This window comes from Anolis sagrei, chromosome 6 (assembly GCF_037176765.1).
Source record: "Anolis sagrei isolate rAnoSag1 chromosome 6, rAnoSag1.mat, whole genome shotgun sequence".
Classification (NCBI taxonomy): domain Eukaryota; kingdom Metazoa; phylum Chordata; class Lepidosauria; order Squamata; family Dactyloidae; genus Anolis; species Anolis sagrei.
In genome coordinates, this window is record NC_090026.1 from 134,188,097 (window position 1) to 134,206,037 (window position 17,941).

The 17,941-nt window shown below is 46.7% G+C and overlaps 1 protein-coding gene across 1 annotated transcript; it reads left to right on the forward strand.

Annotated features, from left to right (window-relative positions):
* Positions 1-50: 50 nt before the first annotated feature.
* LOC137097410 (zinc finger protein 420-like) lies at positions 51-11,889 on the forward strand. The gene is made up of 2 exons (XM_067470480.1): positions 51-106; positions 8,951-11,889. The coding sequence occupies exon 2, from the start codon at positions 9,128-9,130 to the stop codon at positions 10,841-10,843; it is 1,716 nt and encodes a 571-aa protein (XP_067326581.1). The 5' UTR covers positions 51-106; positions 8,951-9,127; the 3' UTR covers positions 10,844-11,889.
* Positions 11,890-17,941: the final 6,052 nt, after the last annotated feature.

Genomic DNA, 17,941 nt, shown 5'->3' on the forward strand with positions numbered 1-17,941 from the left:
GCGTCCCGGGCTCGGCCAATGGGAGGGCGAGGAGGGCCGTGAAAGGGGCGGGGCGGGGCTCCTTCTCGGACGGGTCTCCTCAGCAGAGAGAGAGAAAGAGAGAGAGGTGTGTATCTCATCCGGGTTCCCTCAGGCCACTGACTGACTGACTGACTGACTTCTCTCTCTCCCTGTTTCCCCCTCCGCCCTCTCCGCCAGGCCTGGCTCAGGTGGGGCCCTCCCTCCCTTCGGGCTCTGAGGAGAGATTTTGGAGGGAGCCCAAGACCAAAGCACCTGAGGGAGAGAGGGAGGGAGGAGGGCCCAGCTAGGCCCAGGCCTCTTCCCAAGGGGCCCTCAGGGGCCACGGGGCCCGCAGCCCTCCCCCCTCCCACGGCTCTCTTTCCTGACATGTTCTTTCTGCTCCCAGTCTCCTCTCGTCCTCTCTCTCTAATATCTTGGGTATATTTTCATCAAACCTTTCTCCATGTATTTGTTCTGTATAGGTAGGTAAAGGTTTTCCCCTGACATTAAGTCCAGTCATGTCTGACTCTGGGGTGTGGTGCTCATCTCCATTTCTAAGCCAAAGAGCCAGCGTTGTCCGTAGACACCTCCAAGGTCATGTGGCCAGCATGACTGCATGGAGCGCCGTTACCTTCCTGCTGGAGCGGTACCTATTGATCTACTCACATTTGCATGTTTTCGAATTGCTAGGTTGGCAGAAGCAAGGGCTGACAGCGGAAGCTCACGCCGCTCCCCAGAATCGAACCTGCGACCTTTCAATCAACAAGCTCAGCAGCTCAGTGCTTTAACCCACTGCGCCAAGTCCTCAAATGCCTCTCTGAGAGCCGCCGCAAACTAGGCTCCTGCGGGAGCAAACCTTGCGAGCACGTCCTTGACATCATGAGACTGTGCCTCTCTCTCCGCCCCTTTCTCCATGCTAGAGAAGAAAAACACTGGTTTTTCCTTTGCTAGGGCAGCATTCCCAGCGTTCTCTCTCAGTTGAAGTCTGCCAACTGAGAGAGTACGCTGGCAATGCTGCGCTAGCAAAGGAAAAACCACGCTGGCACGGAGAAAGGGGTGGGGCGAGAGGCGGAGTCTCGTGACGTCAGGGACGTGCTGGCAAGGTTTGCTCCCGCAGGAGCCTAGTTTGCGACGGGTCTTATTTCCTTACTTGAATTTGCCTTTTTATTATATTTATTCCTTAACTGGGTGACTCTTCTTTTCTCTCTCTCTCTAATATGTCCACGGGAAGGGTGGACAGAGAGGGGGAAACAGAGAGAGAACACCCTTCCCGTGGACATCAGACTGGCACCTTCCCTGATGGTCTTCCGCAGAAAATTAAAAACTTGCCTGTTTAAGAAGGCGTTCGAACAAGAAGTGCAATGATTGGTAAGGACGATAGGAATGGAATAACGGAAAATAATACTGGATTGTGGTTTGGACAATGAGACGACGCGGAATGGCTTTTGTAGTAATTGATGATGTTGTTGATGATAATGTTGTTGTTAATGCTGGACTGTGGATTGTTTTAGACTGTGCCTTGATTTTTGAACCCTGTTTTTTCTATGTTGTACACCGCTGTGAGTCGCCTTCGGGCTGAGAACAGCGGTATATAAGCAAAGTAAATAAAATAATAAATTTCTCTTTTGCATTTTTCAAATAATAGTTGTGATTTAAAGTGCAGACGGTGGCTGTTGAGTTGTTGTAGGTTTTTTCGGGTTATATGGCCATGTTCTAGAGGCATTCTCTCCTGACATTTCACCTGCATCTATGGCAAGCATCCTCAGAGGTTGTGAGGTCTGTTGGAACTAGGAAAAGGGGTTTATATATTTGTGGAATGATGACCAGGGTGGGACAAAGGACTCTTGACTACTGGAGCCAGGTGTGAATGTTTCAACTGACCACCTTCATTAGCATTTGATGGCCTGGCAGTGCCTGGAGCAATCTTTTGTTGAGAGGTGATTAGATGTGCCTGATTGTTTACTCTCTGTTGTTATGCTATTGTAATTTTAGAGTTTTTTTTAATACTGGTAGCCAGATTTTGTTCATTTTCATGGTTTCTTCCTTTCTGTTGAAACTGTCCACATGCTTCTTGTGTATTTCAATGGCTTCTCTGTGTCACCTGACCTGGTGGTTGTGAGAGTGGTACAGCATTTCTGTGTTCTCAAATAATATGCTGTGTCCAATTAGCCATTTTTTTCATTGCCTTTGTATTTTGTCTTTGAACATCATTTTTGACAAATATCTCCTTTCTCCACAAGTCCAAATTATCCATTTCTTCTAACTGCTTCTTTAATTTTTCCAACTTTACTTTCCCCTGCACTTGGTATTTACTTTGTAATCGTTTTTCTGTTTCCTCTATTTCTCTAACCATTCTTTTCCTTTCTTTATCTTGCCGTTTCTTTACTGCCACTTCTTTTGCTATGCAATTATTTTATTTATTTACAGCTTTTCTATTCCGCCCTTCTCCTCACCCCGCAGGGGACTCAGGGCGGATTACAATGTACACATATATGGCAAACATTCAATGCCCATTTTTGACATGCAAACATATACAGACATACACAGAGGCTATTTAACTCTTTTCTGGCCGCCAGGGGATCTGTCGCTTTCATCGTCCATCTGCGACGCTGATGAAGCACTTCCGCATTCCCTGCATGCTTTCCCGCTGGAATGCTTTGCTGGAGTCTTCTTTATGGCCTCATAAATCTGTTAATTTAGTCTCCACACACTTTAAGGTGGTACCTTATTTTCCTACTTGACAGATGCAACTGTCTTTTGGGTTGCAAAGGTCAACCACAGACTACACACAATTGGTAGCTTCGAACTCATGACCTTTTGGTCAGAGTGATCTTAATGCAGCTGACACTCAGCCAGCTGCGCCACAATCCCGGTGCAATAACCCCTAATAGCCGCTTTTGCTGCATCCCAGAGTGTTTCTATACTTGCTGAGCTTCTATTTTCCTTGAAATAACATTTTATCTCTTCTAATAGTCCTTTCTTAAGTTTTTCTGTCTTGATTATCAAATTTTTATATCTCCAAGTTTTTATTCCCTCTATTTCATCTGGCTCCACTTGCTTTATCTCCACTATAATAGTCACATGGTTCGAAATCCAGACCGAGGCAAAGAAGGCATTAAGTAGTTCTGCCTTTTCCCTATCCCCTGTCAGCATTGCCCCATCTTCTCCTTGAAGAGACCATATGGCCTCCTTGTTCTTCCTTTTTCTACCGACATAAGAAAAGAAGCCCTTTGTATTGTTTTTAATGTCCATGGCAAGCCTGAGCTCGTTTTGTGCTTTAGCCTTATGAACTTTTTCCCTACTGGAGTTGGCTATTTGTTTGAATTCTTCTTTGGTGATTTCTCCCCTTTTCCACTTCTTGTGCATGTCTCTTTTGTGTCTTAGCACAGTTAGAAGTTCTTTGGACATCCATTCTGGCTTCTTTGCACTTGTCCTATTTTTTCTCTTTGTTGGCACGGTTTGCAATTGCGCCTTGAGTATTTCACTCTTGAGAAATTCACATCCATCCATAACTCCCTTATCTTTTAGTATCTGTGTCCACTGAATGCTGCTCATTGTTTCCTTCATTTTTTGGAAATCGGCTCTCCTAAAGTCCAAAATGCGGGTTTGACTTGTCTTAGTTTCTGCCTTCCTTTGTACCTCAAATTGCAGGAGCACATGGTCACTTGCCCCTAAGGATCCGACCACTTCGACCGCATCGATCAGGTCCTCCCTATTTTTTAGGATGAGATCAAGAGTAGCCGACCCCCTTGTTGCCTCTTCTACCTTCTGGACCATGAAATTGTCTGCAAGGCAAGCAAGGAGTTTGTTGGACCTTGTACTCTTGGCTGAGTTTTCCAGCAAATATTGGGATAGTTGAAATTGCCCATGACTACTACATCTCTTCTCTGTGCCTGTTTGGTCAACTGTTGGCAGAAGACTTCATCAAGTTCTTCCTCCTGGCTTGGAGGTCTGTAGTAGACGCCTACAACGAGAGTCCCAGTTCCCTTGAAACTTATCCAGATGCTTTCAAGCTGGTTTCTTGGATTGCTGCCTTGCATCTCTTCTGCAGCATAACAGTTTTTGACATATAAGGCTACTCCGCCTCCTCTGCCCTTTGTTCGGTTTCTGTGAAAGAGGTTATAGCCCTCGATGTCTACATTCCAGCGATAGGAGTCATTCCACCAGGTTTCAGTGATGGCTGTGATATCATATTTATGGTGTTGTGCTAAAAGTTGGAGTTCGTTATGTTTATTTCCCACGCTCTGTGCCTTAGTGTAAAGGCCTGTGAGCCCCTGAGATCTTCCCCTGAGCTGTTTGATTGGGATTATTGTGCTTTTGGTACTTGGTCCTCGTTGTGTTTGTGCAGCCCTCCATTTAGCTTTCTGGCAGTTCCCTGACATTGTGGGTAGTGTTCGCAAGGCTGTTGTCCCCCTCCCCCGGTGGACCTAGTTCAAAGTGCGCCTAATGAGGTTTGCGAGTCTGTGAGCAATATAATACTACTAATAATAATATGATATTATAATTATATATTTATATTACATGTAATATTACTAATAATATTACAGTATAATTGATATAGTGCAATATAGCAATATTTAAAACTGATATAGAACTATGTTAATAATATATTGTATGTATATATACCTTGTAAGCCGCTCTGAGTCCCCTTCGGGGTGAGAAGGGCAGCATATAAATATCTTAAATAAATAAATAAAAAGGTGTTTTCCTACTTGTGTGAGTTGCACCCCATCCCTTTGTCAGTAGGCCATCCTCCTGGAAAAGTAGGCCATGTCAAGGAAGCCAAAGCGTTCCTCCTGACACCATTTTCTAAGCCAGTTATAGACCTGTACTATTTTTCTGGCCCTTGTAGGACCGTGTCTGGCTTCTTTGCACTTGTCCTATTTTTTTCTCTTTGGTGGCACTGTTTGCAATTGCAATTGCGCCTTGAGTAATTCACTCTTGAGAAACTCCCATCCATCCGTAACTCCCTTGTCTTTTAGTATCTGTGTCCACAGAATACTGCTCAGTATTTCCTTCATTTTTTGAAAGTCAGCTCTCCTAAAGTCCAAAATGCAAGTTTGACTTTTCTTAGTTTCGGTCTTCCTTTGTACCTCATCCTGGAGAAAGGCAGCATAGTAATCTCCGTAATAAATAATTAATAAATAAAGCTCTCTGCCTCCTCCAAACTGTAGCAGGATGTGGAGTGGGTCATGGGGTCGCAGTAGTTTCAGTAAGTGAATGAAGGTACTGCAAGTCCCATCATCCACGGCCTGTCCCCCTTAGAACTGCATCAGGATGTAGAGTTAATCATGAGTACTCTCTGTGCCAAGTTTGTGCCTGGTCTGTGATTTTTAGGGGCTACAGTTTTCTGTGGGAAGGGAATTGGGTGAAGGTGCTGCAAATCCCATCATTCGTGGCCCATCATGCCCTAAACCACACCAGGTTGTAAAGTGGGCCATTGGGCCTCTGTGTGCCAAATGTGGTCCTGATCCGTCATTTTTGAGGGACACAGTGCTCTAAAGAAGTGAGTTAAAGTACTGTAAGTCCCGTCATCCATGGTCCATCCTCCCTCAAACTGCACCAGGATGTAGAGTGGGTCTTGGGGGACCTGTGTGACAAGTTTGGTCTTGATCAGTCATTGGATGAGGGTTGCAGTGGTTTCATTGAGTGAGTGAAGGTACTGCAAGTCCCTCAGGCCCTTTCCTTTCCCCTTTCATATACTTGAGAATGTTAGAATGGTTTTTTTGGGGGGGGGGGGGTGTTGTGTCAGGAGCGACTTGAGAAACTGCGAGTCGTTTCTGGTGTGAGAGAATTGGCCGTCTGCAAGGACGCTGCCCAGGGGACGTTGCCCAGATGTTTTGATGTTTTACCATCCTTATAGGAGACTTCTCTCGTGTCCCCACTTCTCTCATGAACCCTCTGCGCCACCAGGGGCTCCTGTTGAGGCTGGCCAATCAGAAACCATATGCAAATTTCCTTTACCCTCTCAGCCACTTGAGGATGTTGGAGTTTTCAGGCTGGCCAATCAGAGACCATATGCAAAAAGTACCACAGTGGCAGCCAATCAGAAAGCTGCCACATACACCTCCCCCACTTACATGCATACGTACATACATACAAACACTCTCTTTTATTATATATATATATAGAAGATATAGATGTGGATTATTAATATTGTTAGTCATCCTTATTACCATTCTTATTTTTTTGTTTTTCGTTTGTTTTGCGGCTTCATTTCGTCATATTTACTTATTTATTTTATTTACTGTATTTGTATAGCACCTTTCTCAGCCAATTGGCGACTCAAGGCGGTTTCCAACAAATTAGTAAAAAAAATAAAACATAATAGATTAAAAAAAAACAGTAAACAATATAAGACATGAGTTCCTCACTTCTTGTACTTTCTTTCCAAATCTTGATTTTGCTTGCTTTAAACTATTTTTTTTTTCATTCAATTGTCTTTTTGGAAATACTATATTACAGAATTAGTATTTTGTTTTTAGAGTGGGAAGAAACCCTAATGCCCCATGGATGAATTAAATGAAAAGTATTAATGACTTAAATGTTAACTTAATGTGAAATAGCTTGAATAACTTTAAATAACATTAAATAACTTGCTGCTTAATCACTTAAAATGTTCAGTCAGTAACTTAAATTTTTCTTTAGAAGACAGAATCTGGGTTCATAGACACAACAACTGTAATAGTAATAGTAAAAGGACATCAAAATCGATGGCAAAGGCTCTGGCAAAAACCAGTTCAGGTGGTCCCAGTGGTAATGGGCACACTGGGTGCCGTGCCAAAAGATCTCAGCCGGCATTTGAGAATTATAAACACTGAAAAAATCACGATCTATCAACCTCAAAAGGCCACCTGAAATGGATCTGTGTGCATCATTCGAAAGTCCTTAAAAGCTTGGGAAGTGTTTGAATTGTGATTCTGTGATACGAAATCCAGCATACAGATCTCGTTTGCTGTGTCATACTGTGTGTTTGTGTCAGTAAAACAATAATAGTAATAATAATAGAATGAATAGCAAAGAGGAATATTTTGTCACTGAAAGTATTTGCTTGAGGTTTTTGTTGGGAATCAGCCTGTGTTTGTCTTTCAGAATCCTGATGTGCCAATGATTTTCAGTCAGACATTGACAGAGAGGCCCCAGTGCAAAGGGCAGTTTCTCATGAGAATATCCCTGCTGGGCCTAGCAATGATAATTCACTCCGTCTGCCTGTGAGCTCTCAAGGTTTGGGTTTGGAAAACAATCTGTCACCTGGGAATTTTAATGAGCAGCCAGATAGGGAGCTGAAGAATAGGCGACTGGAGATCAGCCACAATCGACAGCAAACTCAGTGTTTACGTCGCTCTGAAAGGCTTCGTCTGATAAGGGGCAAATGTGGGGGGAAGCGAAACCAATTTCTGAGTCTTGGGATATAAAGTTTGCTTCAAGGGAAAACCTGTTAGATTAGGCATCATTTGGAAACCAAGTTCATGTGCTATGGAAAGCCTGTTCAAGGGATCTTGTTTTTGTGGAGTTTTTTTTTTTAACCTTTTGGGTTATTTTTGCATGCTGTTTGATTCCTGTCTGGATTAATGCTGTCTAGGATTGCTTTTTTTTCCTGGTGTGGACATTGCTTTATGTTACGCCTTTTTATGGACTAATTACTTTTTGAAACCTTTCAATTTTCCTATAAGCATTTATTTCTTCTGGTCATTTGCTAAGCTTCAATAAAAGAAGATTTGTTTCTTCACTCTTTGTGTGGTGTGTTTAAAGTCAGAGGGCTTCTTCCTGACCTGGAGTGCAACGGTTTTCTGTTTTCAAGAGGGTTTCAAAGGTTTACAAGTTGATGGAGGAACATCCAAGGGATTCCTGACTTGACAAAAAGGAAGGAAGGAAGGAAGGAGGAAACGCTGGGTGTGGCTGAGATTGGAGAGTTCTTCTGAACTATCATGACAATTATAACAACTCAACAAAGTTATTATGGTATTATAATAATGCTAATGTTAGAATTGGTATTCAGTGCAATCTTCTGGGGAGGTCCTGCTCTCGGTCCCGGCCGGCCTGCGCCATGGGCCACGGTGCCCAGCGCGGAGAACCAGAGAAGACCAGGCGCAGCTGCAGATATTCATGGAAAAGGTTTCAGGTTGGGGTGAGAAGCCCCAGCACATCAGGCCACGGGAGGGAGGGAGGCCTTGAAGTGGCGGGGGGGGGGGGGAGTTTTTAAGGATATGGGAAGTTTTTAAGGAGCGTTGAACCTCTCTAATATGTGTTTATTTACAGTTTTCAATTATTGGTTTGTATATGTGTAATGCGATGTGAGCCGCCTTGGGCCCGTCCTGGAGAAAGGCGTCGTCGTAATTTCCTTCGGGATACATAAACAATACATAAACTCCTCTGCCTGTCAGTCCATAGGGCCGCCTCCCGACAGATGGCCATATGGACAGAAAGGCAGATCGTCATGCCTTGATCTCTTTCCACCTCTCACCCAGATGTCTTTTCCCGGCACTCCGCAACCACTGCCTATCTTTTTTTTAATTATTGTTATTTATTATTCTTATAAAACAATTATGCATAACCATAATTACCATACATTTTATACTTTTTCATCCCCTTCTCCCTCCCCACTCCCACCCCTCCCTCTTCCCTGTTGACAATGTAATCCTTTTTTCCCGTTACATGACCCTTTTTTTCGATTCTATCCATTTTTTTTCTTCCAGCTTTCATCGTCTGGTTTAACGACCTGTAACCATCTTTTAAATGGAGTCCAAATTTCTTTAATTTTCTTCTGCTTGTCTGACCATGTCTTTTTGCTTGTTATGGTGTCCATAATATCCAGTTGTATTTGGTCCCACATATATTCGTACCATTTTTCAAGTGTCCATTTCTTTTTTCCTTTCCAACCCTAAGCTATTACTGCATGTGCTGCTCATTTTTGGCCCAACACTTGACCTTCTGCTTCTTTCTTGACCAGGGAAATGAGGATTCTATGGAGCCACCTCTTGAGTTGAGGAAGGAAACCAGGAATGTATGAAGAAATCATCTCAAGGTGAAGACGTTGCTGAATTTGTGACCTGTCTTACAGACACAAAAAGAAAACAGGAAGAGTCAAGTTTCTGTGTTGCAATAATACACCCATATCACTGTTAATATGAATGAGAAAGCATCTCAATGCCTGGAGAGTGGAAAGAGTTTCAGTCGGAGGGATTCTCTTCAGCAACATGAAAGGACTCACATGGGAGAGAAACCCTATACATGCCTCGAGTGTGGGAAGAGCTTCACTCAGAGTGGAAATCTACGTACACATCAAAGGATTCACACTGGGGAGAAACCCCATACATGCCTGGTGTGTGGAAAGAGCTTCACTTGTAGTTCACATCTACAATCACATCAAAGGACTCACACTGGAGAGAAACCCTTTAAATGTCTGGAGTGTGGACAGAGCTTCACTCAGAGTTCAGGTCTACATTCACATCAAAGGATTCACACTGGGGAGAAACCCCACACATGCCTGGAGTGTGGACAGAGCTTCACTCAGAGGGGACATCTACATAGACATCAAAGGATTCACACTGGCGAGAAACCTTACAAATGCCTGGAGTGTGGAAAGAGGTTCACTTGTAGTTCAGATCTACGATCACATGAAAGGACTCACACTGGGGAGAAACCCTTTAAATGCCCGGAGTGTGGAAAGAACTTCACTCAGAGTACAGGTCTACATTCACATCAAAGGATTCACACTGGGGAGAAACCCCACACATGCCTGGAGTGTGGACAGAGCTTCACTCAGATGGGACATCTACGTAGACATCAAAGATCTCACACTGGGGAGAAATCCTATAAATGCATGGAATGTGGACAGAGCTTCACGTGTAGTTCAGGTCTACGATCACATCAATGGACTCACACTGGGGAGAAACCCTATAAATGTCTGGAGTGCGGACAGAGCTTCACTCGTAGTTCAGGTCTACGATCACATCAGTGGACTCACACTGGGGAGAAACCCTATAAATGCATGGAGTGTGGACAGAGCTTCACTCGTAGTTCAGGTCTACGATCACATCAGTGGACTCACACTGGGGAGAAACCCTATAAATGCCTGAAGTGTGGACAGAGCTTCACTTGTAGTTCTGGTCTACAATCACATCAATGGACTCACACTGGTGAGAAACCTTATAAATGCCAGGAGTGTGGACAGAGCTTCAATAATAATTCAGGTCTACGTTCACATCAAAGGACTCACACTGGGGAGAAACCCTATACATGCCTGGAGTGTGGAAAGAGCTTTACTCAGAGTTCAGGTCTACATTCACATGAAAGGACTCACACTGGGGAGAAACCCTATAAATGTCTGGAGTGTGGACAGAGTTTCACTGAGAGTGGAAGTCTACATAGACATCAAAAGACTCATATTGGGGAGAAACCCTATACATGCCTGGAATGTGGGAAGACCTTTGCTCTCAGTCAAAGCCTACGTTCACATCAAAGAACTCACACTGGGGAGAAACCCTATAAGTGCCTAGAATGTGGACAGAGCTTCACTCACAGTGGAAGTCTGCGTAACCATCAGCGGATTCACACTGGGGAGAAACTATATGAATGCTTGGAATGTGGAAAGAGCTTCACTGAGGGTGGAAGTCTACGTAAACATCAAAGGATTCACACTGGGGAGAAACCATATGAATGCTTGGAATGTGGAAAGAGCTTCACTGAGGGTGGAAGTCTACGTAAACATCAAAGGATTCACACTGGGGAGAAACCCTATAAGTGCCTAGAATGTGGACAGAGCTTCACTCACAGTGGAAGTCTACGTAAACATCAATGGATTCACACTGAGGAGAAACCCCATGAAAGCGTGGAGTGTTGAAAGAGCCTCTGAGAGTTCAACCTACATATACATAGATTTTCACTGCAGACAACAGTGGCATTTGACCTAAATACCACTCTCCAAGCTCTCCATGCATCCTTTCGTGACATGGTAGTTCAGTTTAAGAAACCAGAGGTTAAACCAAACCCATATAAGATTTTCCACGTATATGTAATATAATAATATATAGAGATAGGTTTCATATATTCTTTATTGTATATACAAGTCTTTTGTAGTTTCCCCTATAGCTGCTTCATGTGGTTTTCTTATGACAGGACAGGGAGGGGGCCTGCCATGTAGCCTGCCGCAGGTGAAAGAAGGCGGTTCTGCTCACGGCGGATACCTGGGCCTCCATTGTCAGCACAAGCTGAGTGTCATAAGCGTACTGGTAACACTCCAGCCCAAAACTTCGAACAAGTTGAGCAAGTGGTCGCATATAGATGTTAAACAACAGAGGGGAGAGAATGGCCCCCTGAGGAACCCCACAAGAGAGAGGGGACCTCTCAGAGACCAGACCTCCCCTCTCCACTCGCTGTCCACGGTTGTGAAGAAAGGAGGACAGCCAGTTTAAAGCTCTCCCCCTGACTCCAACAGTAGCAAGGCGGTGCGTCAGAAGATTGTGGTCAACTGTGTCATCAGCTCCTGGCAGCATTCGGGGAATTCTCTAGAGAAGAGCCCTGAAGAGGGGAGGGGTGCGTGAGCACAAGGCCAGGACCCTCATTTCATATCAAAAGCATTGCATACATTAGTACAAAAACTGATAAAAAATAAAAGAGTGCAGGCGGCTGAATATCTTTTGACCCAAAACGGGCCACAGCAACGGCATTGTCTGTAGCCTCCCAACAATTCCTCCTCTGTACATGAGGCAGGGCACAGTGGACAAGCATGCAGATGCAGAGTTGTCCGTTCTGCTCCACAGTCACACAAGGTGTGGGATTCTTTTAGGTGGTGCCATTTGGCCAGGTTCCCTTTGGATCTGCCCACTCCGCTTCTGAGTCTGTTCACGGACTTCCAAGTTGCCCATTCTTGGTTTGCCCCAAGAGGAAACCCTCTCGTGGGGGGGGGGGGGATCCAGTTGGGATTACCTGGTTGAGCTGGCCAGAGGGAGACCCTTGCTGTTGCAGAAGGGACAGCAAGGATCTTGAAAAGGGCTGCATCGCGGGGTCCGGCCTCCCTCACGCGCACACACATGCACACCTCTCTCCGACACCCCCCCCCCCCCACTGACCTGGGCATCTCGAGAAGGTCGTGAAGGGCGGGACCACCGTCTCTGGGGGCAACACCATGTTGTCCAGGATCCTTCAGCAGTCCTTCAGGACACACCGGCGGCCCTGCAAGGAGACACCGCAAGCCAGCACGCATTCAGCACTGCCTGCCCAGGCCTCTGAGGGTGAAGAGCAGGGCCCCTCGGGAAAAAGTCCACCCTGGGGGGGGGGGGGGAGCAGAGGAGGGGGGCAAAGCTGGGTGGATTTTGGGGAAGGGGTCAAGGGCCCAAGGCCAGGACACATTGGGCTGGGCTGGGCACCCTCCTGCAGCCGCATCTGCCCTGCCCCAAACAAACTCCAGGCCCTGCCCCCCTTTGCCACGGAGGAGTTCCGCTTTTCCTTGGTGGCTGGAAGGCTGAGGCCCTGTTCTCAGAGATGGTGGGGGGGGGGGCATTTGTGGGTCTCCACGGACAGAACTTCTTCTGTGCCTTTGGCCCTATCCCAAAACGTTTCCAGACTGCTCTCCGAACCTTGGGGCAAAGAAGCCCAGCCCAAGACTGGCAGCACACGCGTTGAAACAGTTTAAAATGAAAGGAATGCCCACATTCATTAACACCAAGTTTTAAAAAAGCATCAACTCCTGTGTTTGCTTGTCTTTAGACGGGAGGGTGTAACTGGCGTGCCTTTCCTGGTCCAAATGGCCAAAATCACAGATCGTTCCATTGTTACCCATAGGCCAGGCATGGGCCAACTTGGGACCTCCCTCCCTCCCTCCAGGTGTTTTGGACTCCAACTCCCAGCATTCCTCACAGCATCAGGCCCCTTCCTTTTCCTTTTCTGCTGAGAGGAATCATAGAATAGAATCATAGAATCCTAGAGTTGGAAGAGACCTCCTGGGCCACCATCCAGTCCAACCCCGTTCTGCCAAGAAGCAGGAATATTGCATTCAAAGCACCCCTGACAGATGGCCGTCCAGCCTCTGTTTAGAAGCCTCTGAAGAAGGAGCCTCCTGGAATCCTGGGAGTTGGAGTCCAAAACATCTACAGCAGGGTTCCTCAAACTATGGCCCGGGGGCTGGATGCGGCCCTCGAAGGTCATTTACCCGGCCCTCACTCAGGGTCAAAAGTTTAAAAAGTTCGAAGACCCCTGAGATGGAGGGCCAAAGTTGGCCCATGTCTGCCGCAAACAGATGCCTCTAGTGAACAGACGGACGGGCAGCCGCCTTAATTGCAGGGCTGCTCACAAGATCAAAAGCATGAAATGCGGACTGCAAACAACAGCCAGAGCAAGAAGAGAAATCCCCGGAAAATAAAACACGCTCAAGGAGGTAAAAACCAAAATGAAACCAGCAGGAAAATGGAACAGCGCTATGTTGGAAAGGCAACAAAAAGGAAGTCACAGAGATGTTCCTGCTTCTTGGCAGAAGGGGGTTGGGTTGGATGGCCCACGAGGACTCTTCCAACTCGACAGACAAAGCACTCCTGACAGATGGCCACCCAGCCTCTGCTTGGATGAGAAAAGGCTCTGGCTCTGGTGCAGGTTTCAGGCAAACCTCTCTGGGGGTGCTTTCCGAGGACAGGGTGCCACCCCCAAAAAGGCCCTTAGACTTTCTACCCATTTTTCTCCTAATTTCATAGGAATGGCTCTCCAAAGCGTGGAGGAAAATCCCAACACGGGCATCTAGGAACATGGATTTACCAGAACTGAGTACTGTTAGACTATCTTGTCTTATGTTGACTGTCGGTATTATTGTTTATCCTGCCTTAGGTAATGTATTGTATTTTATTGTTTTGATTATGTTGTGAGCCGCCCCGAGTCCAACTTGGAGATGGGGCAGGAAATAAACATTATTATTATTATTATTATTATTATTATTATTATTATTACTACAACTACTACTGTGTGTCTTTGGCAAAGGCGCGATTCCTGAGAGTCCTGACCTTGCTGCTTTGCAGGGCTGCCCCCTCCCCCCCGGCGTTTACCCCTTGCTGAACTTCTTGAAGGGCGGGCGGATGATGCTCCGGCTCTTCAGCACGCAGTGGCAGCCCACCCTCACGTTGGCCAGATCCCCCCGGATGATGCAGTCCTTCATGATGATGGTCTGGAGGGAAAGAGGGGAGTAATGTTGTGGGCAAGCCCCGCCCAGCCCCTCCTGCCCCCAGGAATGGTCAGTGGCCGGAGGCACCACAGGGAGAATGATATCAGAGATCTCATATGCCTTTGACTGTTACAGGAACTGGATCTCATATTTCAGAGCCTGTAGTCGTCTTGGCATAAGAGTCACACCTCCTTTGTTGCCCATCCCCATTCCTTGAGTAGTAGTTGCAGCTGGGATCTGTCACCCGTTTGCTCGCCCACAGACCCGCTTCCAGGTGAGTCGCTTCACTTGGCCAACTTCAAAATCTCTGGGTTGAAGAGAGACAAGACTGACCCCCTTCGACCCAGCACTTACTTGTGGGCTCTGTCAAGTGAAGCAGCTGGAAGGAGACAAGGCTTTTCACCACATAATAGTCGCACCCCCTTTTTTCCAGCCAAAAGGTCCCTCCCTGCCCAAAGGACATATCCTTGAAGTGAACCATCGTGCATTTGCTCGGACGGCAGGACCCAGGGGATGTCCGGATGTTTTTGATGTTTGCTGTATTATTTTCGGGCTTGGCCTCATGTTAGCCGCCCCGAGTCCCCTTTGGGGAGATGGTGGCAGGGTATAAATAAAGATTATTATTATTATTATTATTATTATTATTATTATTATTATTATTATTATTTTATTATTCTGTTCTACAGACTGACCAGGGCAGAAGAAGGGAGCCATGGGTTCAAATGGCAGGAGAGATATTTATTTATTTATTTATTTAAAACATTGATATTCTGCCCTTCTTCTCACCCGGAAGGGGACTCAGGGCGGAGCACAGCATATACACGGCAAACATTCAATGCCGGGACACAGATTCACATACAATACAAAAACATTAAAAAACATTGATTAAAATATTAAAATACACAATTTAAAACTGTTCTAGTCATCTGCATCAAATCTAATTGGCCTGGTCATCTTTCCTATTGCTGCTTCATTGTCCTAAAAAAAGCCAGGTCTTCACCATCCTTCTGAAGGACAGGAGAAAGGGGGTGGACCTAATCTCACTAGGACAGAAGTTCCATAGCTGGGAGACCACCACCTAGAAGGCCCTGTCTCTCGTCCCCACCAATCGCGCCTGTGACAATGGTGGAACGGAGAGCAGGACCTCCCCAGAGGATTTTGATCTCCACGATGGTTCATAGGGGGAGATGTGTTCGGACAGGTAAATTGGGCTGGGGCCGTTTAGGGCTTGATAGGCCAAAGCCAGCACTTTGAATTGTGCCCGGTAGCAAACTGGCAGCCAGTGGAGCTGGCGTAACATGGGAGTTGTATGCTCCCTGTATGCCGCCCGTCATTAACCTGGCTGCCTCTCGTTGGACTATTTGAAGCTTCCGAGCAGTCTTCAAAGGCAACCCCACATAGAGTGTGTTGCAGTAGTCTATCCTAGATGTAATGAGAGCATGGACCACCATGGCCAAGTCTGACTTCCCAAGGTACGGGCACAGCTGGCACACAAGTTTTCATTGTACAAACGCTCCACTGGCCACCTCTGCAACCTGGGATTCCAGGCTCAGTGATGAGTCCAGGAGAACTCCCAAGCTGTGAACCTGTGCCTTCAAGGGGAGTGTGACCCCGTCCAGCACAGGTTGCGACCCTATACCCTGTTTGGCCTTGCGACTAACCAGGAGGGCCTGTTTTGTCTGGATTCAGCTTTGCTCGCCCTCTTCCGGACCGTCACAGCGGCCAGGCACCGGTTCAGGACTTGGACAGCCTCCTTCACATCTGGTGGAAAGGAGTGATAGAGTTGGACGTCATCTGCGTACAGATGGCATCGGACTCCAAAACTCCAGATTTCACCCAGCGGCTTCATGAAGATGTTAAACAACATGGGGACAATACTGAGCCCTACGCGACACCACAGGACAATGGCTGTGGGGCCGAGCAGGAGTCCACCAGCAACACGTTCTGGGTACGACCCTCCAGGAAGGACTGGAGCCACTGCAGAGCAGTCCCTCCAAGACCCATCCCCGCGAGGCACCCCAGAAGGATACCTTGGTCTACGGTATCGAAGGCCACTGAGAGGTCCAGGAGAACCAACAGGGACACACTCCCCCTGCCGAACTCTCTGTGGAAATCATCCACTAAGGCAACCATGGCTGTCTCAGTTCCATGTCCCGGTCTGAAACCGACTGCGACGTATCCAGATAGTCAGTTTCCACTGGAAAGATGAGGGAGAGTTTCCTGGACAGCGACTGAGGCTGCCTGAGCATGTGATAGAATCTCTTTCTCGGGAGGCTTTTCTGCAGAGGCTGTCTATCTATCAGTAGTATTTTGATTGTGCCTTCTGGCATGGCAGAAGGGGGTTGGACTGAATGGCCCTTGGGGATCTCTTCCCCAAGGGCCATTCTAGGATTCTATATCAGGAGTACGCAATACAGGGTCTCATGGAGACACTTTTCCTCTCCCGTCCAACATCTCCTCCTGACCTTTTGGGATCCAAACTTTCCTTCACTTTCTGCCTCCAAAAGAGAAGAGAGAGGAAGGGAGGGAAGGGCAGGAGGGGACTGGGGGAAACGCTCCACTTGCTTCACTAGCAACAGAACCTCTGGAGATGCCATTGGCCACAGAGGCGGGAGAAACCTCAGGAGAGAGTGCTGCTTGTCTGACGGCCCGCCTGCTCACCTACCTTTTCATTGAGGACAATGTTCTGGCTGCCGCACTGTTGTTGCCTGGAGGCATCCTCTGCTTGGGGGGGGGGGGGGTGTTAACTGGCACTTGATTGCTTGCTGCCTGGAATTCCCCGGCTGTTTCTGAGTGGTCTTCCAACACCTCCCAAGCAAAGGATGCCCCCAAGCAGCAACAGCCGGGATTTGCAGCTGCAAGGCTAGTGAATGCTCATCAAGCTTGCCAACTGGCAGGTAAGGGCTCTTTCTCCACCACACCGCCCCGGGCTTGCCTTCCAGGGACCTTGGACTCCAACTCCCACCATTCCTCACAGCCTCGGACCCTTTCCTTTCCCCCCTCAGCCGCCATATCCCAGAATATCAAGGCAGGAAATCACACAATATCTGCTTTGAACTGGGTTATCAGTGTGGACTTATGTATTTTAAATAATTCCTGTGTTTAATTCTGGTTTAATGTCTGTATGCTTTGGAATTTAATTTACAGATTTTATGGACTCACAGATTCATAATTGGGAGAGACCCCAAGGACCATCCAGTCCCGTCCCATTCTTCCAGGCAAGAAGACACCATCAAAGCCCTCCCAACAGATGGCCACCCAGCCCAATTAAGAACCACCGAAGAAGAATACCTCACTAACGGCCCTTCCGCACAGCCCTATATCCCAGAATATCAAGGCAGGAAGTCTCACAATATCTGCTTTGAACTGGGTTATCTGAGTCCACACTGCCAGATAATCCACTTCAATTTGGATTTTATGCAGCTGTGTGTAAGTGGGTTCAGATAACCCAGGCCCCTTCCACACAGCTGAATAAAGTCCCACATTATCTGCTTTGAACTGGGTTATCTGAGTCCACACTGCCAGATAATCCACTTCAATTTGGATTTTATGCAGCTGTGTGTAAGTGGGTTTAGATAACCCAGGCCCCTTCCACACAGCTGAATAAAGTCCCACATTATCTGCTTTGAACTGGGTTATCTGAGTCCACACTGCCAGATAATCCGGTTCAGTGTGGATTTTATATAGCTGTGTGGAAGGGACCTCAGATAACCCAGGCCCCTTCCATACAGCTGAATAAAATCCCACATTTTCTGCTTTAAATTGGAATATATGGCAGTGTGGACTCGGATAATC